This window comes from Oncorhynchus kisutch, unplaced genomic scaffold, assembly GCF_002021735.2.
Source record: "Oncorhynchus kisutch isolate 150728-3 unplaced genomic scaffold, Okis_V2 Okis06b-Okis10b_hom, whole genome shotgun sequence".
Classification (NCBI taxonomy): domain Eukaryota; kingdom Metazoa; phylum Chordata; class Actinopteri; order Salmoniformes; family Salmonidae; genus Oncorhynchus; species Oncorhynchus kisutch.
In genome coordinates, this window is record NW_022261983.1 from 16,866,853 (window position 1) to 16,893,271 (window position 26,419).

A 26,419-nucleotide genomic window follows, 5' to 3' on the forward strand; every position below is an offset into this window, starting at 1 on the left:
TATAGAATACAGTATCTACATATGAGATGAGTAATGCATAGACTAAGATACAGTAGAATAGTATAGAATACAGTATATACATATGAGATGAGTAATGTATAGACTAAGATACAGTAGAATAGTATAGAATACAGTATATACATATGAGATGAGTAATGCATAGACTAAGATACAGTAGAATAGTATAGAATACAGTATATACATATGAGATGAGTAATACATAGACTAAGATACAGTAGAATAGTATAGAATACAGTATATACATATGAGATGAGTAATAAATAGACTAAGATACAGTAGAATAGTATAGAATACAGTATTTACATATGAGATGAGTAATACATAGACTAAGATACAGTAGAATAGTATAGAATACAGTATATACATATGAGATGAGTAATACATAGACTAAGATACAGTAGAATAGTATAGAATACAGTATATACATATGAGATGAGTAATGCATTATAAATGTGACTAGTGTTCCATGTATTAATGTGGCCAGTGATTTCAAGTCTGTATGTAGGCAGCAGCCCCTCTCTGTGTTAGTGGTGGCTGTTTAACAGTCTGATGGCCTTGAGATAGAAGCTGTTTTTCAGTCTCTCGGTCCCAGCTTTGATGCACCTGTACTGACCTCGCCTTCTGGATGATAGTGGGGTGAACAGGCAGTGACTCGGGTGGATGTTGTCCTTGATGATTGTTTTTGGCCTTCGTGTGACATCGGGTGCTGTTGTACTGGATTTGCCCGAAACATAACACTTTGTATTCAGCACAAAATGTGAATTGCTTTGCCACATTTGTTCCAGTATTACTTTAGTGCCGTGTTACAAACAGGATGCATGTTTTAGTGCCGTGTTACAAACAGGATGCATGTTTTAGTGCCGTGTTACAAACAGGATGCATGTTTTAGTGCCGTGTTACAAACAGGATGCATGTTTTAGTGCCGTGTTACAAACAGGATGCATGTTTTAGTGCCGTGTTACAAACAGGATGCATGTTTTAGTGCCGTGTTACAAACAGGATGCATGTTTTAGTGCCGTGTTACAAACAGGATGCATGTTTTAGTGCCGTGTTACAAACAGGATGCATGTTTTAGTGCCGTGTTACAAACAGGATGCATGTTTTAGTGCCGTGTTACAAACAGGATGCATGTTTTAGTGCCGTGTTACAAACAGGATGCATGTTTTAGTGCCGTGTTACAAACAGGATGCATGTTTTAGTGCCGTGTTACAAACAGGATGCATGTTTTAGTGCCGTGTTACAACAGGATGCATGTTTTAGTGCCGTGTTACAAACAGGATGCATCAGGATGCATGTTTTAGTGCCGTGTTACAAACAGGATGCAGTTTTAGTGCCGTGTTACAAACAGGATGCATGTTTTAGTGCCGTGTTACAAACAGGATGCATGTTTAGTGCCGTGTTACAAACAGGATGCATGTTTTAGTGCCGTGTTACAAACAGGATGCATGTTTTAGTGCCGTGTTACAAACAGGATGCATGTTTTAGTGCCGTGTTACAAACAGGATGCATGTTTTAGTGCCGTGTTACAAACAGGATGCATGTTTTAGTGCCGTGTTACAAACAGGATGCATGTTTTAGTGCCGTGTTACAAACAGGATGCATGTTTTAGTGCCGTGTTACAAACAGGATGCATGTTTTAGTGCCGTGTTACAAACAGGATGCATGTTTTAGTGCCGTGTTACAAACAGGATGCATGTTTTAGTGCCGTGTTACAAAACAGGATGCATGTTTTTAGTGCCGTGTTACAAACAGGATGCATGTTTTAGTGCCGTGTTACAAACAGGATGCATGTTTTAGTGCCGTGTTACAAACAGGATGCATGTTTTAGTGCCGTGTTACAAACAGGATGCATGTTTTAGTGCCGTGTTACAAACAGGATGCATGTTTTAGTGCCGTGTTACAAACAGGATGCATGTTTTAGTGCCGTGTTACAAACAGGATGCATGTTTTAGTGCCGTGTTACAAACAGGATGCATGTTTTTAGTGCCGTGTTACAAACAGGATGCATGTTTAGTGCCGTGTTACAAACAGGATGCATGTTTTAGTGCCGTGTTACAAACAGGATGCATGTTTTTGGAATATCTTTTATTCTGTACAGGCTTCCTTCTTTTCAGTCACAAATCTGTGTTTGAAATTTACATATATATATATTTTTTCATATTTTTTTTTTATAGCGGTTCACAATTTTGGCACCCCCCTTTCACACTGCAATGGTATCAGAAGTCTGATGGCACTATGGTGTAAATGAACACTGGTATTATTCTAATGAGCTCCGCACCCAAAACAAGGCCAATAATAATACCCAGTGTGCTTTGCAATTCATAATTTTTACATTTACAAAATATATATATATATATTTTTTTTATAGAAAATTATTTTGTAAATATAAATTAAAGGTCTGTATGTATCTTGTTACAAAATACATTGTAGTTCGGGACAGTGTATAAAAAACATACTCAAGAGAAATTAAATACGTATTTAAAATACATGTAACAGAAATAATGCCTATGTCTGAATGTATATCATTTTGGGGAAATTAAACTACAAAACCATATCCCAGAGAAACTACATTTCCGCACACAAGGCTGAATGACTTCCGGAATGTGACATACACAGGAAGAAGCCAACTCGGCTAGTTGTCAAATTAGCAAAAGCTGACTAGCCAGCTAATGTATTGGTGGGAGACTAGTGTCAGTGGTTTTCTGAATAGAGAGCAAATTTGGGTTTTATCATGGTGTTTCCACTGTAGAAAACACTTTAAACGACACCCAAGGGATTTCACCCCACACCTTCCTCTTGTTCGAGCGCATAAACAAGGTAAGGTCAGCTAGCTACCCAGCTAATTGTAGCCATTATCCTCTACTCACTTTTGAGCTGACATAGTTAGCGAAGTGTTGTCCAGTTATACTTATATTTCCTTTACTTATTTTGCCTGGGATCGTAGCTAAGTAGGTCGCTACGTCAGCTAGCGAACCCCCTCAGAACTAGACAGCTAGCTAACTAGCTAGGTTAGCTAACTCTCTTGTTTTGACAACCAGTCAAGTCTAAATATCCAACGCTAGCTAAAAGGGGAAGGAATTGGCTAATATTGCATCTTGTTTAGCTGAATTTACTGTGGAATGTCAACCGAACAACAGATATGTCAGTTTGCTAGCAGTGTTAGCTAGCTTGATAACAGAGCACCTTACTAGGGCTGCTGATTAGGTTGTTTTGGCATTTAACTTTAAAGCTCTGGTTTTGTCCTCACCGACGACAGTTGCTACTGCCACCAGGGGCAGAGTAGAGATGCCTGTCTCGCTATCATTCCCTGTCCCTCTCCATCCACCTGTGCCTCCCAAATGGCACCCTATTCCCTATAAAGTGCACTACTTCTGACCAGAACCCTATGGCAAATGGCACCCTATTCCCTTTATAGTGCACTACTGTTGACCAGAACCCATAGAGCACAGGTCAAAGTAGTGAATTATAAAGGTATTAGGGTGCCATTTGGAATGAACACTCATATCCAGGACCAAGGACAGTTGACCTGGCAATTCATTAACCAGCTGACTAACTATTTTAAAAGGACCAAGGACAATTCACCTGGCAATTCATTAACCAGCTGACTAACTATTTTAAAAGGACCATGGACAGTTGACCTGGCAATTCATTAACCAGCTGACTAACCATTTTAAAAGGACCAAGGACAATTCACCTGGCAATTCATTAACCAGCTGACTAACCATTTTAAAAGGACCATGGACAAATCACCTGGCAATTCATTAATCAGCTGACTAACCATTTTAAAAGGACCATGGACAATTCACCTAGCAATTCATTAATCAGCTGACTAACCATTTTAAAAGGACCCTGGACAGTTGACCTGGCAATTAATTAATCAGCTGACTAACCATTTTAAAAGGACCCTGGACAGTTTACCTGGCAATTCATTAATCAGCTGACTAACCATTTTAAAAGGACCCTGGACAGTTGACCTGGCAATTCATTAATCAGCTGACTAACCATTTTAAAAGGACCATGGACAGTTGACCTGGCAATTCATTAATCAGCTGACTAACCATTTTAAAAGGACCCTGGACAGTTGACCTGGCAATTCATTAATCAGCTGACTAACCATTTTAAAAGGACCATGGACAGTTGACCTGGCAATTCATTAACCAGCTGACTAACCATTTTAAAAGGACCAAGGACAATTCACCTGGCAATTCATTAACCAGCTGACTAACCATTTTAAAAGGACCATGGACAGTTGACCTGGCAACTCATTAACCATCTGACTAACCATTTTAAAAGTTGTGTATAAATATATAATGTTAATGTTATAGAAGATTGATCAGTGTGATTGGTGTGTGTGATCTGTGATTGATGGGTTGTAGGAGTTAATAACTGTATCTCTCCTGGCATTGGTCGTTTTCTAGGTGTGAATGACCGACGTGGTGTCCCCCACTGCGCTCAGCGAAGTCCAGCTCCGCCTCCTCTGCCACGATGACATAGGCAGCGTCAAGCTGCTGTGCGGTGATTGGTTCCCCATCGAGTGAGTACTGCGCCACGCGGCCAATAGCAACACAGATCGTATCGTGTTCACTAGAGAGAAAGCTGAGTGAAACTGTGGTGGGACTTTAACTTGTCTAATAAGAACAGATTTTCACTTTCCGTTTCAAAATGCTTTGTTGAGCCCCACTGAACACAACCCAGGGCACCTGTCCTCTCCTACCTGTCCTCACCTGTCCTCACCAGTCACCTTAATACAGCTGAAGTCTTCCTCACCTGTCACCTTAATACAGTTGAAGTCTACATCACCTGTCCTCACCTGTCCCCTGTCACCTTAATACAGCTGAAGTCTACATCACCTGTCCTCACCTGTCCCCTGTCACCTTAATACAGCTGAAGTCTACATCACCTGTCCTCACCTGTCACCTTAAAACAGCTGAAGTCTACATCACCTGTCCTCACCTGTCACCTTAATACAGCTGAAGTCTACATCACCTGTCCTCACCTGTCACCTTAAAACAGCTGAAGTCTACATCACCTGTCCTCACCTGTCCCCTGTCACCTTAATACAGCTGAAGTCTACAACACCTGTCCTCACCTGTCCCCTGTCACCTTAATACAGCTGAAGTCTACATCACCTGTCCTCACCTGTCCCCTGTCACCTTAATACAGCTGAAGTCTACATCACCTGTCCTCACCTGTCCCCTGTCACCTTAATACAGCTGAAGTCTACATCACCTGTCCTCACCTGTCCTGACCTGTCCCCTGTCACCTTAATACAGCTGAAGTCTACTCATTCTATTTACCACCTGTACCTACCTTAAGGCATATTAGGCCTATAAGCCATTTAGCGAACGCTTTTATCCCAAGTGACTTAGACATGCATTTTCCATATGAGTGGCCCCAGCAGGAATCTAACCTCTGATCCTCACCTGTCCTCCAACAGGTACCCAGACTCATGGTATAATGACATCACATCCAACAAGAAGTTCTTCTCCCTCGCCGCCATCTTCAAGGGAGGCATCGTGGGAATGATCGTAGCTGAGATCAAGGGCCGGACCAAAGTACACAGAGAGGTACGGGTGCTGGGGTAGAGGTGGTCCTGACTGACAGTACACAGAGAGGTACGGGTGCTGGGGTAGAGATGGTCCTGACTGACAGTACACAGAGAGGTACGGGTGCTGGGGTAGAGATGGTCCTGACTGACAGTACACAGAGAGGTACTGGTGCTGGGGTAGAGATGGTCCTGACTGACTCACTGACTGACAGTACACAGAGAGGTATGGGTGCTGGGGTAGAGATGGTCCTGACTGACAGTACACAGAGAGGTACGGGTGCTGGGGTAGAGGTGGTCCTGACTGACTGACAGTACACAGAGAGGTACGGGTGCTGGGGTAGAGATGGTCCTGACTGACTCACTGACTGACAGTACACAGAGAGGTACGGGTGCTGGGGTAGAGATGGTCCTGACTGACTGACAGTACACAGAGAGGTACTGGTGCTGGGGTAGAGATGGTCCTGACTGACTGACAGTACACAGAGAGGTACGGGTGCTGGGGTAGAGATGGTCCTGACTGACTCACTGACTGACAGTACACAGAGAGGTACGGGTGCTGGGGTAGAGATGGTCCTGACTGACTGACAGTACACAGAGAGGTACTGGTGCTGGGGTAGAGATGGTCCTGACTGACTGACAGTACACAGAGAGGTACGGGTGCTGGGGTAGAGATGGTCCTGACTGACTCACTGACTGACGGTACACAGAGAGGTACGGGTGCTGGGGTAGAGATGGTCCTGACTGATAGTGGTACGTGTGCTGGGGTAGAGAAGGTCCTGACTGACAGTACACAGAGAGGTACGGGTGCTGGGGTAGAGATGGTCCTGACCGACTGACAGTACACAGAGAGGTGCTGGGGTAGAGATGGTCCTGACTGACAGTACACAGAGGTGTACTGGTGCTGGGGTAGAGATCGTCCTGACTGACAGTACACAGAGAGGTACGGGTGCTGGGGTAGAGATGGTCCTGACTGACAGTACACAGAGAGGTACGGGTGCTGGGGTAGAGATGGTCCTGACTGACAGTACACAGAGAGGTACGGGTGCTGGGGTAGAGATGGTCCTGACTGACTGACAGGACAATTGAACATGTTTTCAGGAGAGATGTCCGTTATAGACTGTGAATGTAGTCCATATTGAACATGTTGTTGGAAGCTGAATGTATTGACAGACAGTAGTTAGTGGGGTCATATTAAAGTCAGGGTTGGGGTCATATTAAAGTCAGGGTTGGGGTCATATTAAAGTCAGGGTTGGGGTCACATTAAAGTCAGGGTTGGGGTCACATTAAAGTCAGGGTTGGGGTCACATTAAAGTCAGGGTTGGGGTCATATTAAAGTCAGGGTTGGGGTCATATTAAAGTCAGGGTTGGGGTCATATTAAAGTCAGGGTTGGGGTCATATTAAAGTCAGGGTTGGGGTCATATTAAAGTCAGGGTTGGGGTCATATTAAAGTCAGGGTTGGGGTCATATTAAAGTCAGGGTTGGGGTCATATTAAAGTCAGGGTTGGGGTCATATTAAAGTCAGGGTTGGGGTCATATTAAAGTCAGGGTTGGGGTCATATTAAAGTCAGGGTTGGGGTCATATTAAAGTCAGGGTTGGGGTCATATTAAAGTCAGGGTTGGGGTCATATTAAAGTCAGGGTTGGGGTCATATTAAAGTCAGGGTTGGGGTCATATTAAAGTCAGGGTTGGGGTCATATTAAAGTCAGGGTTGGGGTCATATTAAAGTCAGGGTTGGGGTCATATTAAAGTCAGGGTTGGGGTCATATTAAAGTCAGGGTTGGGGTCATATTAAAGTCAGGGTTGGGGTAGAGGTGGTCCTGACTGACAGTACACAGAGAGGTATGGGTGCTGGGGTAGAGATGGTCCTGACTGACAGTACACAGAGAGGTACGGGTGCTGGGGTAGAGATGGTCCTGACTGACAGTACACAGAGAGGTACTGGTGCTGGGGTAGAGATGGTCCTGACTGACTCACTGACTGACAGTACACAGAGAGGTATTGGTGCTGGGGTAGAGATGGTCCTGACTGACAGTACACAGAGAGGTACGGGTGCTGGGGTAGAGGTGGTCCTGACTGACTGACAGTACACAGAGAGGTACGGGTGCTGGGGTAGAGATGGTCCTGACTGACTCACTGACTGACAGTACACAGAGAGGTACGGGTGCTGGGGTAGAGATGGTCCTGACTGACTGACAGTACACAGAGAGGTACTGGTGCTGGGGTAGAGATGGTCCTGACTGACTGACAGTACACAGAGAGGTACGGGTGCTGGGGTAGAGATGGTCCTGACTGACTCACTGACTGACAGTACACAGAGAGGTACGGGTGCTGGGGTAGAGATGGTCCTGACTGACTGACAGTACACAGAGAGGTACTGGTGCTGGGGTAGAGATGGTCCTGACTGACTGACAGTACACAGAGAGGTACGGGTGCTGGGGTAGAGATGGTCCTGACTGACTCACTGACTGACGGTACACAGAGAGGTACGGGTGCTGGGGTAGAGATGGTCCTGACTGACTGACAGTACACAGAGAGGTACGGGTGCTGGGGTAGAGATGGTCCTGACTGATAGTGGTACGTGTGCTGGGGTAGAGAAGGTCCTGACTGACAGTACACAGAGAGGTACGGGTGCTGGGGTAGAGATGGTCCTGACCGACTGACAGTACACAGAGAGGTGCTGGGGTAGAGATGGTCCTGACTGACAGTACACAGAGGTGTACTGGTGCTGGGGTAGAGATCGTCCTGACTGACAGTACACAGAGAGGTACGGGTGCTGGGGTAGAGATGGTCCTGACTGACAGTACACAGAGAGGTACGGGTGCTGGGGTAGAGATGGTCCTGACTGACAGTACACAGAGAGGTACGGGTGCTGGGGTAGAGATGGTCCTGACTGACTGACAGGACAATTGAACATGTTTCAGGAGAGATGTCCGTTATAGACTGTGAATGTAGTCCATATTGAACATGTTGTTGGAAGCTGAATGTATTGACAGACAGTAGTTAGTGGGGTCATATTAAAGTCAGGGTTGGGGTCATATTAAAGTCAGGGTTGGGGTCATATTAAAGTCAGGGTTGGGGTCACATTAAAGTCAGGGTTGGGGTCACATTAAAGTCAGGGTTGGGGTCACATTAAAGTCAGGGTTGGGGTCATATTAAAGTCAGGGTTGGGGTCATATTAAAGTCAGGGTTGGGGTCACATCAAAGTCAGGGTTGGGGTCACATTAAAGTCAGGGTTGGGGTCATATTAAAGTCAGGGTTGGGGTCATATCAAAGTCAGGGTTGGGGTCATATCAAAGTCAGGGTTGGGGTCATATTAAAGTCAGGGTTGGGGTCATATTAAAGTCAGGGTTGGGGTCATATTAAAGTCAGGGTTGGGGTCATATTAAAGTCAGGGTTGGGGTCATATTAAAGTCAGGGTTGGGGTCATATTAAAGTCAGGGTTGGGGTCATATTAAAGTCAGGGTTGGGGTCATATTAAAGTCAGGGTTGGGGTCATATTAAAGTCAGGGTTGGGGTCATATTAAAGTCAGGGTTGGGGTCATATTAAAGTCAGGGTTGGGGTCATATTAAAGTCAGGGTTGGGGTCATATTAAAGTCAGGGTTGGGGTCATATTAAAGTCAGGGTTGGGGTCATATTAAAGTCAGGGTTGGGGTCATATTAAAGTCAGGGTTGGGGTCACATTAAAGTCAGGGTTGGGGTCACATTAAAGTCAGGGTTGGGGTCATATTAAAGTCAGGGTTGGGGTCATATTAAAGTCAGGGTTGGGGTCATATTCAAGTCAGGGTTGGGGTCATATTCAAGTCAGGGTTGGGGTCATATTCAAGTCAGGGTTGGGGTCATATTCAAGTCAGGGTTGGGGTCATATTCAAGTCAGGGTTGGGGTCATATTCAAGTCAGGGTTGGGGTCATATTCAAGTCAGGGTTGGGGTCATATTCAAGTCAGGGTTGGGGTCATATTCAAGTCAGGGTTGGGGTCATATTCAAGTCAGGGTTGGGGTCATATTCAAGTCAGGGTTGGGGTCATATTCAAGTCAGGGTTGGGGTCATATTCAAGTCAGGGTTGGGGTCATATTAAAGTCAGGGTTTGGGTCATATTAAAGTCAGGGTTGGGGTCATATTAAAGTCAGGGTTGGGGTCATATTAAAGTCAGGGTTGGGGTCATATTAAAGTCAGGGTTGGGGTCATATTAAAGTCAGGGTTGGGGTCATATTAAAGTCAGGGTTGGGGTCATATTAAAGTCAGGGTTGGGGTCACATTAAAGTCAGGGTTGGGGTCACATTAAAGTCAGGGTTGGGGTCACATTAAAGTCAGGGTTGGGGTCATATTAAAGTCAGGGTTGGGGTCACATTAAAGTCAGGGTTGGGGTCACATTAAAGTCAGGGTTGGGGTCACATTAAAGTCAGGGTTGGGGTCACATTAAAGTCAGGGTTGGGGTCACATTAAAGTCAGGGTTGGGGTCACATTAAAGTCAGGGTTGGGGTCACATTAAAGTCAGGGTTGGGGTCATATTAAAGTCAGGGTTGGGGTCATATTAAAGTCAGGGTTGGGGTCATATTAAAGTCAGGGTTGGGGTCATATTAAAGTCAGGGTTGGGGTCATATTAAAGTCAGGGTTGGGGTCACATTAAAGTCAGGGTTGGGGTCACATTAAAGTCAGGGTTGGGGTCACATTAAAGTCAGGGTTGGGGTCACATTAAAGTCAGGGTTGGGGTCACATTAAAGTCAGGGTTGGGGTCACATTAAAGTCAGGGTTGGGTCATATTAAAGTCAGGGTTGGGGTCATATTAAAGTCAGGGTTGGGGTCATATTAAAGTCAGGGTTGGGGTCATATTAAAGTCAGGGTTGGGGTCATATTAAAGTCAGGGTTGGGGTCATATTAAAGTCAGGGTTGGGGTCATATTAAAGTCAGGGTTGGGGTCACATTAAAGTCAGGGTTGGGGTCACATTAAAGTCAGGGTTGGGGTCACATTAAAGTCAGGGTTGGGGGTCACATTAAAGTCAGGGTTGGGGTCACATTAAAGTCAGGGTTGGGGTCACATTAAAGTCAGGGTTGGGGTCATATTAAAGTCAGGGTTGGGGTCATATTAAAGTCAGGGTTGGGGTCATATTAAAGTCAGGGTTGGGGTCATATTAAAGTCAGGGTTGGGGTCATATTAAAGTCAGGGTTGGGGTCATATTAAAGTCAGGGTTGGGGTCAATCCCTTTTAAATGTCAGTTCACTCAGGAGGAACACATCCATTCCAATAGTTTTCTATGAGGATCAATTGGAATCTGAAGTTGTATTACTATCTGTAATGTAAATGGGTTTGAGCCCAACACTGATAATAGTAGTTGTGTTTCCAGTAGTGCCGTTAGTTCCACATCCCCGTCACTCACATTCCTTTGGAACAGTCTGAAATGGAACACACTGACATTCTACATTCTGTTTATAGTCTCCTACTAATTAGACCTGAAGCAGCCGGAGGGAGGGGTGGAGGGGAAGAGGAGGTGGGGGGGTGGAGGAGGGGACGAGGGGAGAGAAGGAGGGGATGAGGTGAGGAGGGGAGAGGAGAGAATGAGGGTGGGGGGTGGAGAGGAGGGGGGGTGGGGATGGAAGGGTGGAGGAGAAAAGGAGGGTGGTAATGGAGGAGGGGGGCATGAGGTGGAGGGGTATTGAAGAGTAATGGAGAGAGGTGGAGGGGGTTGTGTTGCTCGGTATACATCTGCAGGATGGAGACATCCTAGCCTCTAGATTTCCTGGTGTTAGTCAGTGTTTATAAGTACTAATAGCTGTGTATAACCTCTCCTCTCTGCAGGATGGAGACATCCTGGCCTCTAGATTTCCTGGTGTTAGTCAGTGTTTATAAGTACTAATAGCTGTGTATAACCTCTCCTCTCTGCAGGATGGAGACATCCTAGCCTCTAGATTTCCAGTGGACACCCAGGTGGCTTACATCCTGAGTCTGGGGGTGGTGAAGGAGTTCAGGAAACATGGAATAGGTAGGTACATTGCCACACTGACGAGTCATGGAGGTCTAGTGGTTAGAGCGTTGGACTAGTAACCGGAAGGTTGCAAGTTCAAATCCTCGAGCTGACAAGGTACAAAGCTGTTGCAGTGACCGTTTTACTGCCACACTGGCGAGTCATGAGTCATGGAGGTAGTCAAATTCCACATGACTGTGAAGTCACGGTAATTAGGCTTCGCCAAGCTCGGATGCTGCTGATGGGGCGGCAGGGTAGCCTAGTGGTTAGAGTGTTGGACTAGTAACCGGAAGGTTGCAAGTTCGAATCCCCGAGCTGACAAGGTACAAATGTGTCGTTCTGCCCCTAAACAAGGCAGTTAACCCACTGTTCCTAGGCCGTCATTGAAAATAAGAATTTGTTCTTAACTAACTTGCCTAGTTAAATAAAGGTAAAATATGTAAAAAATTTGTAGCCTACCAAACTTGCTAACTGCCTGGTACTTCAGCACTCTATTGTCCCTCTAATCACTCTGACATCAATGCAAATGTATTCGAAAAATCTAATCCAATACTTCATGAGTGCCCATGTTGCGCATAATTTCTATAGGCTATGCAATTGCAGGAGAAAAAAACAGAGTGATGGCCTCTAATAAAAAGAGGAGGATCCCATCAGCTTTCTATAGGCTAGTGCTTTTGCCGTTTGTTAGACCTACTCATCTAGTTGGCTGATAAAGTGAATGTGGAGAGTTCTTCCAATATCTTCAATATGCACCTCGGAATTGGATAAGGACGCTCGCAGGTGCATCCCCGACGCGTCTGTCTTCACTTGTAGCCTGTGAGAAAGACCTTGATCTCGTGACGGAGAGCCATATGAGTGAGAGACGCTTCGGATTGCTCAGCACACTCAGGGAGAAGGTCACAACGCAGCACTCCGGGCCCCAAAAGGCACAGCTATATTTTTTTAGGGTGAGTTATGGCCGCAAAGGGGATGCAGCCGTGAAATACGAGATATTATCAAGTGCTTGTCAAATTGTGAATGAGAGACTATTAGAGTGTGTACAGCCTACGCAAACAAACTTAGCAGAGCTCAATGCCTTTTTTAAGCAAACATTTTTCAAATCTTCATTAGAGTCTCATCATGCAGCCTTACAATGTCTTAAACATCTAAACATATAGCCCAACGGTAGTAGAACAACTCAAGCTACATTAATAACTCTACATGAAGCATATAGGAGGACCTGTTTCTCTAACTGCTCAACACAGAATAGCCGAATGTGCTTCCTTCAAATCACAGTCACTCACACACTGTCACTCTGCTTCCTTCAAATCACAGTCACTCACACACTGTCACTCTGCTTCCTTCAAATCACAGTCACTCACACACAGTCACTCTGCTTCCTTCAAATCACAGTCACTCACACACTGTCACTCTGCTTCCTTCAAATCACAGTCACTCACACAGTCACTCTGCTTCCTTCAAATCACAGTCACTCACACACTGTCACTCACACACAGTCACTCACACACTGTCACTCTGCTTCCTTCAAATCACAGTCACTCACACACTGTCACTCTGCTTCCTTCAAATCACAGTCACTCACACACAGTCACTCACACACTGTCACTCTGCTTCCTTCAAATCACAGTCACTCACACACTGTCACTCACACACAGTCACTCACACACTGTCACTCTGCTTCCTTCAAATCACAGTCACTCACACACTGTCACTCACACACAGTCACTCACACACAGTCACTCACACACAGTCACTCACACACTGTCACTCTGCTTCCTTCAAATCACAGTCACTCACACACTGTCACTCACACACAGTCACTCACACACAGTCACTCACACACAGTCACTCACACACAGTCACTCACACACAGTCACTCACACACTGTCACTCTGCTTCCTTCAAATCACAGTCACTCACACACTGTCACTCACACACTGTCACTCACACACAGTCACTCACACACAGTCACTCACACACTGTCACTCTGCTTCCTTCAAATCACAGTCACTCACACACTGTCACTCACACACAGTCACTCACACACTGTCACTCACACACTGTCACTCACACACTGTCACTCACACACAGTCACTCACACACAGTCACTCACACACTGTCACTCTGCTTCCTTCAAATCACAGTCACTCACACACAGTCACTCACACACAGTCACTCACACACAGTCACTCACACACAGTCACTCACACACAGTCACTCACACACAGTCACTCACACACAGTCAAGTCACTCACACACAGTCACTCACACACAGTCACACACAGTCACTCACACAGTCACTCACACACAGTCACTCTGCTTCCTTCAAATCGTTTGGAGAAAGTATTTATATTGTATTCAGCTTTGTTCAATTGTATTCTTCCTATTTGAAAATAATGTAAAATATTGGCAGGTAATTCTAAGCATGTCTTGTCTGTTAAGTGAACTAGTGTCGCCCACAGCCATATGGCAGAGCCAGATCAGGACCTAATAATAAGGACAACTCAGAGTTATGCTATTCTGTTCTTCTTCGTTTTCTTCATATGATGCTCCTTTAGACCTGTCTAAAATAAATAGTTATTGTGAAGGTGTAGGTTATATTACATGGATTTGACTTTTTAAAATGGCTTGTAGGCTGTGTGTGGGAACCGGGAGATGCAAAATGTGTTTATGTTAATTAACCTGTCACTCACCGTGAGACCGGCAGTTATTTGCATGACAATTATCGGCTGACAATTTTTGTGACCGCCACAACCCTAGGTACACTCACAGTCACTCACTCACTCACTCACTCACACAGTCACTCACTCACTCACACAGTCACTCACTCACTCACTCACTCACTCACTCACTCACTCACTCACACACTCACTCACTCACTCACTCACACAGTCACTCACACAGTCACTCACTTAGTCACTCAGTCAGTCACTCAGTCACTCACTGCCCTGCTACTCTCCTCTTCTCCCCCTCCCAGGCTCCTTGCTGCTGGACAGTCTGAAGGAACACATCTCCACCACGGCCCAGGACCACTGCAAGGCCATCTACCTCCACGTGCTGACAACCAACACCACGGCTATACACTTCTACCACAACAGGTAGGTGGAGACCTGCTATACACTTCTACCACAACAGGTAGGTAGGTAGAGACCTGCTATACACTTCTACCACAACAGGTAGGTAGGTAGAGACCTGCTATACACTTCTACCACAACAGGTAGGTAGGTAGAGACCTGCTATACACTTCTACCACAACAGGTAGGTAGGTAGAGACCTGCTATACACTTCTACCACAACAGGTAGGTAGGTAGAGACCTGCTATACACTTCTACCACAACAGGTAGGTAGGTAGAGACCTGCTATACACTTCTACCACAACAGGTAGGTAGGTGGAGACCTGCTATACACTTCTACCACAACAGGTAGGTAGGTAGAGACCTGCTATACACTTCTACCACAACAGGTAGGTAGGTAGGTAGAGACCTGCTATACACTTCTACCACAACAGGTAGGTAGAGAAACTAGTTGTTCAACTACTCCACAAATGTCTTGTTAACAAACTATAGTTTAGGCAAGTTGGTTAGGACATGTACAAGTTGACACAAGTCATTTTTCCAACAAGAGTTTACAGACAGATTATTTCACTTATAATTCACTCTATTACAATTCCAGTGGGTCAGAAGTTCACATACAGTTGAAGTCGGAAGTTTACGTACACCTTAGCCAAATATATTTAAACTCAGTTTTTCACAATTCCTGACCTATAATCCTAGTAAAAATTCCCTGTCTTAGATCAGTTAGGATCACCACTTTATTTTAAGAATGTGAAATGTCAGAATCAAAGTAGAGAGAATGATTTATTTCAGCTTTTATTTCTTTCATCACATTCCCAGTGGGTCAGAAGTTTACATACTCAATTAGTATTTGGTAGCATTGCCTTTAAATTGTTTCACTTGGGTCAAATGTTTTGGGTAGCCTTCCACAAGCTTCCCACAATAAGTTGGGTGAATTTTGGCCCATTCCTCCTGACAGAGCTGGTGTAACTGAGTCAGGTTTGTGGGCCTCCTTGCTCGCACACGATTTTTCAGTTTTCAGCCCACAAATTTTCTATAGGTTTGAGGTAAGGGCTTTGGGATGGCCACTCAAATACCTTGACTCTGTTGTCCTTAAGCCATTTTGCCAAAACTTTGGAAGTATGCTTGGGGTCATTGTCCATTTGAAGACCCTAGATATAGCTACTGGGTGTATATGTGTTTTTAGATATAGCTACTGGGTGAATATGTATTTTTAGATATACAGTGGGGCAAAAAAGTATTTAGTCAGCCACCAATTGTGCAAGTTCTCCCACTTAAAAAGATGAGAGGCCTGTAATATTCATCATAGGTACACTTCAACTATGACAGACAAAATGTGGGGGAAAAATATACAGAAAATCACATTTGTAGGATTTTTTATGAATTTATTTGCAAATTATGGTGGAAAATAAGTATTTGGTCAATAACAAAAGTTTATCTCAATACTTTGTTATATACCCTTTGTTGGCAATGACAGAGGTCAAATGTTTTCTGTAAGTCTTAACAAGGTTTTCACACACTGTTGCTGGTATTTTGGCCCATTCCTCCATGCAGATCTCCTCTAGAGCAGTGATGTTTTGGGGCTGTTGCTGGGCAACACGGACTTTCAACTCCCTCCAAAGATTTTCTATGGGGTTGAGATCTGGAGACTGGCTGGGCCACTCTAGGACCTTGAAATGCTTCTTACGAAGCCACTCCTTTGTTGCCCGGGCGGTGTGTTTGGGATCATTGTCATGCTGAAAGACCCAGCCACGTTTCATCTTCAATGCCCTTGTTGATGGAAGGAGGTTTTCACGCAAAATCTCACAATACATGGCCCCATTCATTATTTTCTTTACACTGATCAGTCGTCCTGGTCCCTTTGCAGAAAAACAGCCCCAAAGAATGATGTTTCCACCTCCATGCTTCACAGTAGGTATGGTGTTCTGTGGATGCAACTCAGCATTCTTTGTCCTCCAAACACGACGAGTTGAGTTTTTATCAAAAAGTAGAATTTTGGTTTCATCTGACCATATGACATTCTCCCAATCTTCTTCTGGATCATCCAAATGCTCTCTAGCAAACTTCAGACGGGCCTGGACATGTACTGGCTTAAGCAGGGGGACACGTCTGGCACTGCAGGATTTGAGTCCCTGGCGGCGTAGTGTGTTACTGATGGTAGGCTTTGTTACTTTGGTCCCAGCTCTCTGCAGGTCATTCACTAGGTCCCCTCGTGTGGTTCTGGGATTTTTGCTCACCGTTCTTGTGATCATTTTGACCCCACGGGGTGAGATCTTGCGTGGAGCCCCAGATCGAGGGAGATTATCAGTGGTCTTGTATGTCTTCCATTTCCTAATAATTGCTCCCACAGTTGATTTCTTCAAACCAAGCTGCTTACCTATTGCAGATTCAGTCTTCCCAGCCTGGTGCAGGTCTACAATTTTGTTTCTGGTGTCCTTTGACAGCTCTTTGGTCTTGGCCATAGTGGAGTTTGGAGTGTGAGTTTGAGGTTGTGGACAGGTGTCTTTTATACTGATAACAAGTTCAAACAGGTGCCATTAATACAGGTAACGAGTGGAGGACAGAGGAGCCTCTTAAAGAAGAAGTTACAGGTCTGTCAGAGCTAGAAATCTTGCTTGTTTGTAGGTGACCAAATACTTATTTTCACCATAATTTGCAAATAAATTCATAAAAAATCCTACAATGTGATTTTCTGGATTTTTGTTTCTCATTTTGTCTGTCATAGTTGAAGTGTACCTATGATGAAAATTACAGGCCTCTCTCATCTTTTTAAGTGGGAGAACTTGCACAATTGGTGGCTGACTAAATACTTTTTTGCCCCACTGTAGCTACTGGTTGTATATGTGTTTTAAAATGATGATATAAAAGACATGAATCCCAACAGAGACTTCACGCAGCATCACTACCTACCTTACTACTACTCCATACGAGGGGTGCTGAAAGATGGGTTCACCTACGTACTGTACATCAACGGAGGGCATCCGCCCTGGACACTCTTATATCCTTTACTACTGGGGGGGGGGCATCCGCCCTGGACGCTCTTATATCCTTTACTACTGGGGGGGGGCATCCGCCCTGGACGCTCTTATATCCTTTACTACTGGGGGGGGGGCATCCGCCCTGGACGCTCTTATATCCTTTACTACTGGGGGGGGGGGGGGGGGGACAAGTGTGTGTGAGATGCTGTTGATAGTTGGTTTGGGGGGGGGGGGGGGGGGGGTAGGAGTCTTGATATGACCATGTGGAGCTCCTGATCTAACGTAGATGTGTCACAGCAAGGGGGGGTAGGAGTCTTGATATGACCATGTGGAGCTCCTGATCTAACGTAGATGTGTCACAGCAAGGGGGTGGGGGTAGGAGTCTTGATATGACCATGTGGAGCTCCTGATCTAACGTAGATGTGTCACAGCAAGGGGGTGGGGGTAGGAGTCTTGATATGACCATGTGGAGCTCCTGATCTAACGTAGATGTGTCACAGCAAGGGGGTGGGGGTAGGAGTCTTGATATGACCATGTGGAGCTCCTGATCTAACGTAGATGTGTCACAGCAAGGGGGTGGGGGTAGGAGTCTTGATATGACCATGTGGAGCTCCTGATCTAACGTAGATGTGTCACAGCAAGGGGGTGGGGGTAGGAGTCTTGATATGACCATGTGGAGCTCCTGATCTAACGTAGATGTGTCACAGCAAGGGGGTGGGGGTAGGAGTCTTGATATGACCATGTGGAGCTCCTGATCTAACGTAGATGTGTCACAGCAAGGGGGTGGGGGTAGGAGTCTTGATATGACCATGTGGAGCTCCTGATCTAACGTAGATGTGTCACAGCAAGGGGGTGGGGGTAGGAGTCTTGATATGACCATGTGGAGCTCCTGATCTAACGTAGATGTGTCACAGCAAGGGGGGGGGGGGGGTGGGGGTAGGAGTCTTGATATGACCATGTGGAGCTCCTGATCTAACGTAGATGTGTCACAGCAAGGGGGGGGGGGGTGGGGGTAGGAGTCTTGATATGACCATGTGGAGCTCCTGATCTAACGTAGATGTGTCACAGCAAGGGGGTGGGGGTAGGAGTCTTGATATGACCATGTGGAGCTCCTGATCTAACGTAGATGTGTCACAGCAAGGGGGGGTAGGAGTCTTGAAATGACCATGTGGAGCTCCTGATCTAACGTAGATGTGTCACAGCAAGGGGGTGGGGGTAGGAGTCTTGATATGACCATGTGGAGCTCCTGATCTAACGTAGATGTGTCACAGCAAGGGGGGGTAGGAGTCTTGATATGACCATGTGGAGCTCCTGATCTAACGTAGATGTGTCACAGCAAGGGGGGGGCGAAGACCTTAAACAGTCAATATTTATTTGTTTTTATTTGTAATTTATATATTTATTTAACTTTTTAAATGTGGCGTAAGTTGTGTCGATCAGTGGTAAAATCATCCACATGTAATCCCTATTTAGAAATGGAAGATGGCAACACATGAAGACTGTGCACGGGTATGTACACTTCCCCTAGGCACAATTCTGGAATTCAAGCCTGAAGTGGAGAATTGAATTGGAATTCATGCAGGAAGTGGAGAATTGAATTGGAATTCAAGCAGGAAGTGGAGAATTGAATTGGAATTCAAGCAGGAAGTGGAGAATTGAATTGGAATTCAAGCAGGAAGTGGAGAATTGAATTGGAATTCAAGCAGGAAGTGGAGATTTGAATTGGAATTGCAGCAGGAAGTGGAGATTTGAATTGGAATTGCAGCAGGAAGTGGAGAATTGAATTGGAATTCAAGCAGGAAGTGGAGATTTAAATTGGAATTCAAGCCTGAAGTGGAGAATTGATTTGTACCGGGCCACCGCACCGGGTCCCCCGACAGCCCACCGTACCGGGTCCCCCGACAGCCCACTGTACCGGCCCACCATACCGGGTCCACTGACAGCCCACCATACCGGGTCCACTGACAGCCCACCGTACCGGGTCCCCCGACAGCCCACCGTACCGGGCCAACATATTGTTGGCATTGCCAACGACATTGTTGTCTCTGTCTGGTGTTGACATGTAGTTGTCTCTGTCTGGTGTTGACATGTAGTTGTCTCTGTCTGGTGTTGACATGTAGTTGTCTCTGTCTGGTGTTGACATGTAGTCGACTCAGTCTGGTGTTGACATGTAGTTGTCTCTGTCTGGTGTTGACATGCAGTTGTCTCTGTCTGGTGTTGACATGTAGTTGTCTCTGTCTGGTGTTGACATGTAGTTGCCCTCAGTCTGGTGTTGACATGTAGTTGTCTCAGTCTGGTGTTGACATGTAGTTGCCTCAGTCTGGTGTTGACATGTAGTTGCCTCAGTCTGGTGTTGACATGTAGTTGCCTCAGTCTGGTGTTGACATGTAGTTGCCTCAGTCTGGTGTTGACATTCTGAATGATCAAAACGACAGTTGAATGTTTATTGACCAACTGTTCCTTCTCCTTCATGTTTATCCCTTGGGTTTTCTTCCCAGCTTGCCAGCATAAGATCAATTACAATAACACAGGTATTTAAACAAACTATTCAAAAAAGAAATCCACCTGCAATAAAGCATGCTGGGAAATATGATAATGATGGGCGTGGTTTTGAGAATTCTACTCTACACAGAGTGAAAATGACACAATCACTTCTGGTTATTAACACCAACACTTTACAATACTGAGTGTTCATTCAACTCCTAAATGAATGGAGAGTGGAATTACACTCTACCCTTTTTAGTGTTTTTGCTTTAGACAGACACAGAACATGATCGGTGGAGACGGGAATCGAACCCTGGTCTCCAGTGGGGAAGCTGGGAGTGTTGCCCACATGACCACGGCTCAGGATGGTCCACCAGTTTCCTGGTCTCCAGTGGGGGAGCTGGGAGTGTTGCCAACATGACCACGGCTCAGGATGGTCCACCAGTTTCCTGGTCTCCAGTGGGGAAGCTGGGAGTGTTGCCCACATGACCACGGCTCAGGACGGTCCACCAGTTTCCTGGTCTCCAGTGGGGAAGCTGGGAGTGTTGCCCACATGACCACGGCTCAGGATGGTCCACCAGTTTCTACTATCAAGCTTGTTTCTAACAGTGCATTGAAGCAATTGACAACATGTAAATGTTACAATTGTTTTTTGTTGAAATATAAAAATAGTGTTTTTTGTTGTTAACCAATCTCATATTTAAATAACAAAAGGGGTTGGGGATTATTGTAGTTGTTTTTAGAGCAGGAAGTTGTGTTCTCCACAATGTGCCAAACCAATTGGAGAAGATGGATAACGCAATAAAGCAATAAGAAAAATCATGTTTATTTATAATGGCTTTAAAAAAATATCAGCTGATGTCTCAAAGGGCTGTACAGAAACCCAGCCTAAAACCCCAAACAGCAAGCAATGCGGGTGTAGAAGCACGGTGGCTAGGAAAAACTCCCTAGAAAGGCCAATACCTAGGAAGAAACCTAGAGAGGAACCAGGCTATGTGGGGTGGCCAGTCCTCTTCTGGCTGTACTGGGTAGAGAGGAACCAGGCTATGTGGGGTGGCCAGTCCTCTTCTGGCTGTGCCGGGTAGAGAGGAACCAGGCTATGAGGGGTGACTAGTCCTCTTCTGGCTGTACTGGGTAGAGAGGAACCAGGCTATGAGGGGTGGCCAGTCCTCTTCTGGCTGTACTGGGTAGAGAGGAACCAGGCTCTGAGGGGTGGCCAGTCCTCTTCTGGCTGTACTGGGTAGAGAGGAACCAGGCTCTGAGGGGTGGCCAGTCCTCTTCTGGCTGTACTGGGTAGAGAGGAACCAGGCTATGAGGGGTGGCCAGTCCTCTTCTGGCTGTACTGGGTAGAGAGGAACCAGGCTCTGAGGGGTGACTAGTCCTCTTCTGGCTGTGCTGGGTAGAGAGGAACCAGGCTCTGAGGGGTGGCCAGTCCTCTTCTGGCTGTACTGGGTAGAGAGGAACCAGGCTCTGAGGGGTGGCCAGTCCTCTTCTGGCTGTACTGGGTAGAGAGGAACCAGGCTATGAGGGGTGGCCAGTCCTCTTCTGGCTGTACTGGGTAGAGAGGAACCAGGCTATGAGGGGTGGCCAGTCCTCTTCTGGCTGTGCTGGGTAGAGAGGAACCAGGCTCTGAGGGGTGGCCAGTCCTCTTCTGGCTGTACTGGGTAGAGAGGAACCAGGCTCTGGGGGGTGGCCAGTCCTCTTCTGACTGTACTGGGTAGAGAGGAACCAGGCTCTGGGGGGTGGCCAGTCCTCTTCTGACTGTACTGGGTAGAGAGGAACCAGGCTATGTGGGGTGGCCAGTCCTCTTCTGGCTGTACTGGGTAGAGAGGAACCAGGCTCTGAGGGGTGGCCAGTCCTCTTCTGGCTGTACTGGGTAGAGAGGAACCAGGCTATGAGGGGTGGCCAGTCCTCTTCTGGCTGTACTGGGTAGAGAGGAACCAGGCTCTGGGGGTGGCCAGTCCTCTTCTGGCTGTACTGGGTAGAGAGGAACCAGGCTATGTGGGGTGGCCAGTCCTCTTCTGGCTGTACTGGGTAGAGATTATAACAGAACATGACCAAGATGTTCAAACGTTCCTAGATAACCAGCAGGTACAATAATAATAATAGTCATTACAGTAGCCAATACAGATTGAAGAAGAGTATTGAGCATTTCCAGAATGATTTCATGCTGTTCGTCTTAAACCGCTTCAACAGCTCTGATATTCACTCATTGGATTGGTTATATTTAGGACCATGTTTTACATCTTTGGCTTGTATGTTTTAATGTGAAAACACATTCCTGAACGTTTTCAGAATTCAGGGGACATTTAGACGTTTATCAGGACTAGTCCCTCTTAGTTCGTTAAGAGTTTGAGGGGGACATTTAGTTTATCAGGACTAGTCCCTCTTAGTTCGTTAAGATTTTGAGGGGGACATTTAGTTTACCAGGACTAGTCCCTCTTAGTTCGTTAAGAGTTTGAGTTAGTCTGGAATTGGAGATCAGTTGAATTAAATTATAAATGGAAGAACTGTTATAGAATATTACATTGATGGAATTGAATTTGTGTAATTGATCCCAACCTTGCTACATAAATCCTATAGTCCTTGACGGTCCTCTTGCACTGACTACATCCAACACATTGGCTCGGCCCTGGCCAGCCTCAGTCCCTGCTCGATCCCCCAGAGACTCTACAGACAGGCCCAGTCTCTGCTCCGCAGCCTGATACCCTGGTCCGGCATCGCATCCAAGACTGGGATCCAGTACAGCAGGACCATGTGACAGTACAGGTGTGTATTTGGGAGAGGAGGGGGGGGGGGGGGTGTATCCAGTACAGCAGGACCATGTGACAGTACAGGTGTGTATTAGGGAGAGGAGGGGGGGGGGGGGGGGGGGGGGGGGGGGGGGGTGTATCCAGTACAGAAGGACCATGTGACAGTACAGGTGTGTATTAGGGAGAGGGGGGGGGGGGTGTATCCAGTACAGCAGGACCATGTGACAGTACAGGTGTGTATTAGGGAGAGGGGGGGGGTGTATCCAGTACAGCAGGACCATGTGACAGTACAGGTGTGTATTAGGGAGGGGGGGGGGGGGGGGGGGGGGTGTATCCAGTACAGCAGGACCATATGACAGTACAGGTGTGTATTAGGGAGAGGGGGGGGGGTGTATCCAGTACAGCAGGACCATGTGACAGTACAGGTGTGTATTTGGGAGAGGGGGGGGGGGGGGGGTGTATCCAGTACAGAAGGACCATGTGACAGTACAGGTGTGTATTTGGGAGAGGGGGGGGGGTGTACACTATGTGTTGTTGTTTGACTTTCATTTAACTCAATACTCTCTCTCTGTCTCTCTCTCTCACTCACTCACTCACAAAATTCAAGGGGCTTTATTGGCATGGGAAACATGTGTTAACATTGCCAAAGCAAGTGAGGTAGATAATATACAAAAGTGAAATAAACAATCAAAATTAACAGTAAACATTACACATTCTCTGTCTCCCCTCTTTGTTTCTGTCTCTCCCCACTCTGTTTATCTCTGTCTCTCTCCTCTCCCCCCCTCTCTGTTTATCTCTGTCTCTCTCCTCTCCCCCCTCTCTGTTTATCTCTGTCTCTCTCCTCTCTCCCCTCTCTGTCTCTCTCCTCTCTCCCCTCTCTGTCTCTCTGTCTCTCTCCTCTCTCCCCTCTCTGTCTCTCCCATCTCTGTCTCTCTCCTCTCCCCCCTCTCTGTTTATCTCTGTCTCTCTCCTCTCCCCTCTCCCCTCTCTCTGTTTATCTCTGTCTCTCTCCTCTCTGTTTATCTCTGTCTCTCTCCTCTCTGTTTATCTCTGTCTCTCTCCTCTCTGTTTATCTCTGTCTCTCTCCTCTCCCCCTCTCTCTGTTTATCTCTGTCTCTCTCCTCTCCCCTCTCTCTGTTTATCTCTGTCTCTCTCCTCTCCCCTCTCTCTGTTTATCTCTGTCTCTCTCCTCTCCCCTCTCTCTGTTTATCTCTGTCTCTCTCCTCTCCCCCCTCTCTGTTTATCTCTGTCTCTCTCCTCTCCCCCCTCTCTGTTTATCTCTGTCTCTCTCCTCTCCCCCCTCTCTGTTTATCTCTGTCTCTCCCCTCTCCCCCCTCTCTGTTTATCTCTCTGTCTCTCTGTCTCTCTCCTCTCCCCTCTCTGTTGATCTGTCTCTCTGTCTCTCTGTCTCTCTCCTCTCCCCCCTCTCTGTTTATCTCTGTCTCTCTCCTCTCCCCCCTCTCTGTTTATCTCTGTCTCTCTCCTCTCTCCCCTCTCTGTCTCTCTCCTCTCTCCCCTCTCTGTCTCTCTGTCTCTCTCCTCTCTCCCCTCTCTGTCTCTCCCATCTCTGTCTCTCTCCCTCTCCCCCCTCTCTGTTTATCTCTGTCTCTCTCCTCTCCCCTCTCCCCTCTCTCTGTTTATCTTTATCTCGGTCTCTCTCCTCTCTGTTTATCTCTGTCTCTCTCCTCTCTGTTTATCTCTGTCTCTCTCCTCTCTGTTTATCTCTGTCTCTCTCCTCTCTGTTTATCTCTGTCTCTCCTCTCTGTTTATCTCTGTCTCTCTCCTCTCCCCTCTCTCTGTTTATCTCTGTCTCTCTCCTCTCCCCTCTCTCTGTTTATCTCTGTCTCTCTCCTCTCCCCTCTCTCTGTTTATCTCTGTCTCTCTCCTCTCCCCCCTCTCTGTTTATCTCTGTCTCTCTCCTCTCCCCCCTCTCTGTTTATCTCTGTCTCTCCCCTCTCCCCCCTCTCTGTTTATCTCTCTCTCTCTCTCCTCTCCCCTCTCTGTCTCTCTGTCTCTCTCCTCTCCCCTCTCTGTTGATCTCTGTCTCTCTGTCTCTCTGTCTCTCTCCTCTCCCCCCTCTCTGTTTATCTCTCTCTCTCCTCTCCCCTCTCTCTGTTTATCTCTGTCTCTCTCTCTCCTCTCTCCCCTCTCTGTCTCTGTCTCTCTCCTCTCCCCTCTCTCTGTTTATCTCTGTCTCTCTCCTCTCCCCTCTCTCTGTTTATCTCTGTCTCTCTCTCTCCTCTCTCCCCTCTGTCTCTCTCTCTCTCCTCTCCCCTCCCCTCTGTTTATCTCTGTCTCTCTCTCTCCTCTCTCCCCTCTCTGTTTATCTCTCTCTCTCTCCTCTCCCCCCACTCTGTTTATCTCTGTCTCTCTCCTCTCTGTTTATCTCTGTCTCTCCCCTCTGTCTCTCTCCTCTCCCCCCTCTCTGTTTATCTCTGTCTCTCTCCTCTCTCTCCTCTCTGTTTATCTCTGTCTCTCTCCTCTCCCCCCACTCTGTTTATCTCTCTCTCTCCTCTCCCCCCACTCTGTTTATCTCTGTCTCTCTCCTCTCTGTCTCTCTCTCTCCCCACTCTGTTTATCTCTGTCTCTCTCCTCCCTCTCACCTTCTTTTCTCTCCCCATGTCTGTTTATCTCTGTCTCTCTCCTCCCTCTCACCTTCTTTTCTCTCCCCTCTCTGTTTATCTCTCTCTCCTCTCTCCCCTCTCTGTTTATCTCTGTGTCTCTGTCTCTCTCCTCCCTCTCACCTTCTTTTCTCTCCCCTCTGTTTATCTCTCTCTCTCCTCTCTCCCCTCTGTTTATCTCTCTCTCTCCTTCTCCCCTCTCTGTTTATCTCTGTCTCTCCTCTCTCCCCATGTCTGTTTATCTCTGTCTCTCTCCTCCCTCTCACCTTCTTTCTCTCCCCATGTCTGTTTATCTGTCTCTCTCCTCTCTCCCCTCTCTGTTTATCTCTCTCTCTCTCCTCTCTCCCCTCTCTGTTTATCTCTCCTCTCTCCCCTCTCTGTTTATCTCTCTCTCTCCTCTCTCCCCTCTCTGTTTATCTCTCTCTCTCCTCTCTCCCCTCTCTGTTTATCTCTGTCTCTCTGTCTCTCTCTCCTCTCCCCTCTCTGTCTCTCTCTCCTCTCCCCTCTCTGTCTCTCTCTCTCTGTCTCTCCCCTCTCTGTTTATCTCTGTCTCTCTGTCTCTCTCCTCTCTGTTTCTCCCCATGTCTGTTTTTCTTCATGGTGTTTTCCCCTGTGTTCTTCAGGACCCTCTGACCTCATCTGACCCCCCCACCACTCGGAACCCTGGGAAGACTGAGGGCTGAGACCCACCACCACTCAGAACCCTGGAAAGACTGAGGGCTGAGACCCCCTAACCAAGACACCCAGCCACTAAGCCCAGACCCTACAAACCAAGCCACCCACCACCACTCGGAACCCTGGGAAGACTGAGGGCTGAGACCCCCCAACCACCAACCAAGACACCCAGCCACTAAGCCCAGACCCTACAAACCAAGCCACCAAGCCGCCCAGCCCACCAAACCAAGCCACCCAGCCCACCAAACCAAGCCACCCAGCACACCAAGCCACCCAGCCCACTAAACCAAGCCACCCAGCCCA

The 26,419-nt window shown here is 46.7% G+C and overlaps 1 protein-coding gene across 1 annotated transcript; it reads left to right on the forward strand.

Moving 5' to 3' along the window:
- The first annotated feature begins 2,635 nt into the window (after window positions 1–2,635).
- On the forward strand, window positions 2,636–26,399 carry naa60 (N-alpha-acetyltransferase 60, NatF catalytic subunit). Its single transcript, XM_031814372.1, has 8 exons — window positions 2,636–2,838; window positions 4,440–4,555; window positions 5,459–5,588; window positions 11,453–11,549; window positions 14,509–14,629; window positions 17,490–17,603; window positions 22,672–22,836; window positions 26,065–26,399. Exons 2-7 carry the CDS (start codon window positions 4,446–4,448, stop codon window positions 22,826–22,828), a joined length of 729 nt encoding a protein of 242 aa, XP_031670232.1. The 5' UTR covers window positions 2,636–2,838; window positions 4,440–4,445; the 3' UTR covers window positions 22,829–22,836; window positions 26,065–26,399.
- Window positions 26,400–26,419: the final 20 nt, after the last annotated feature.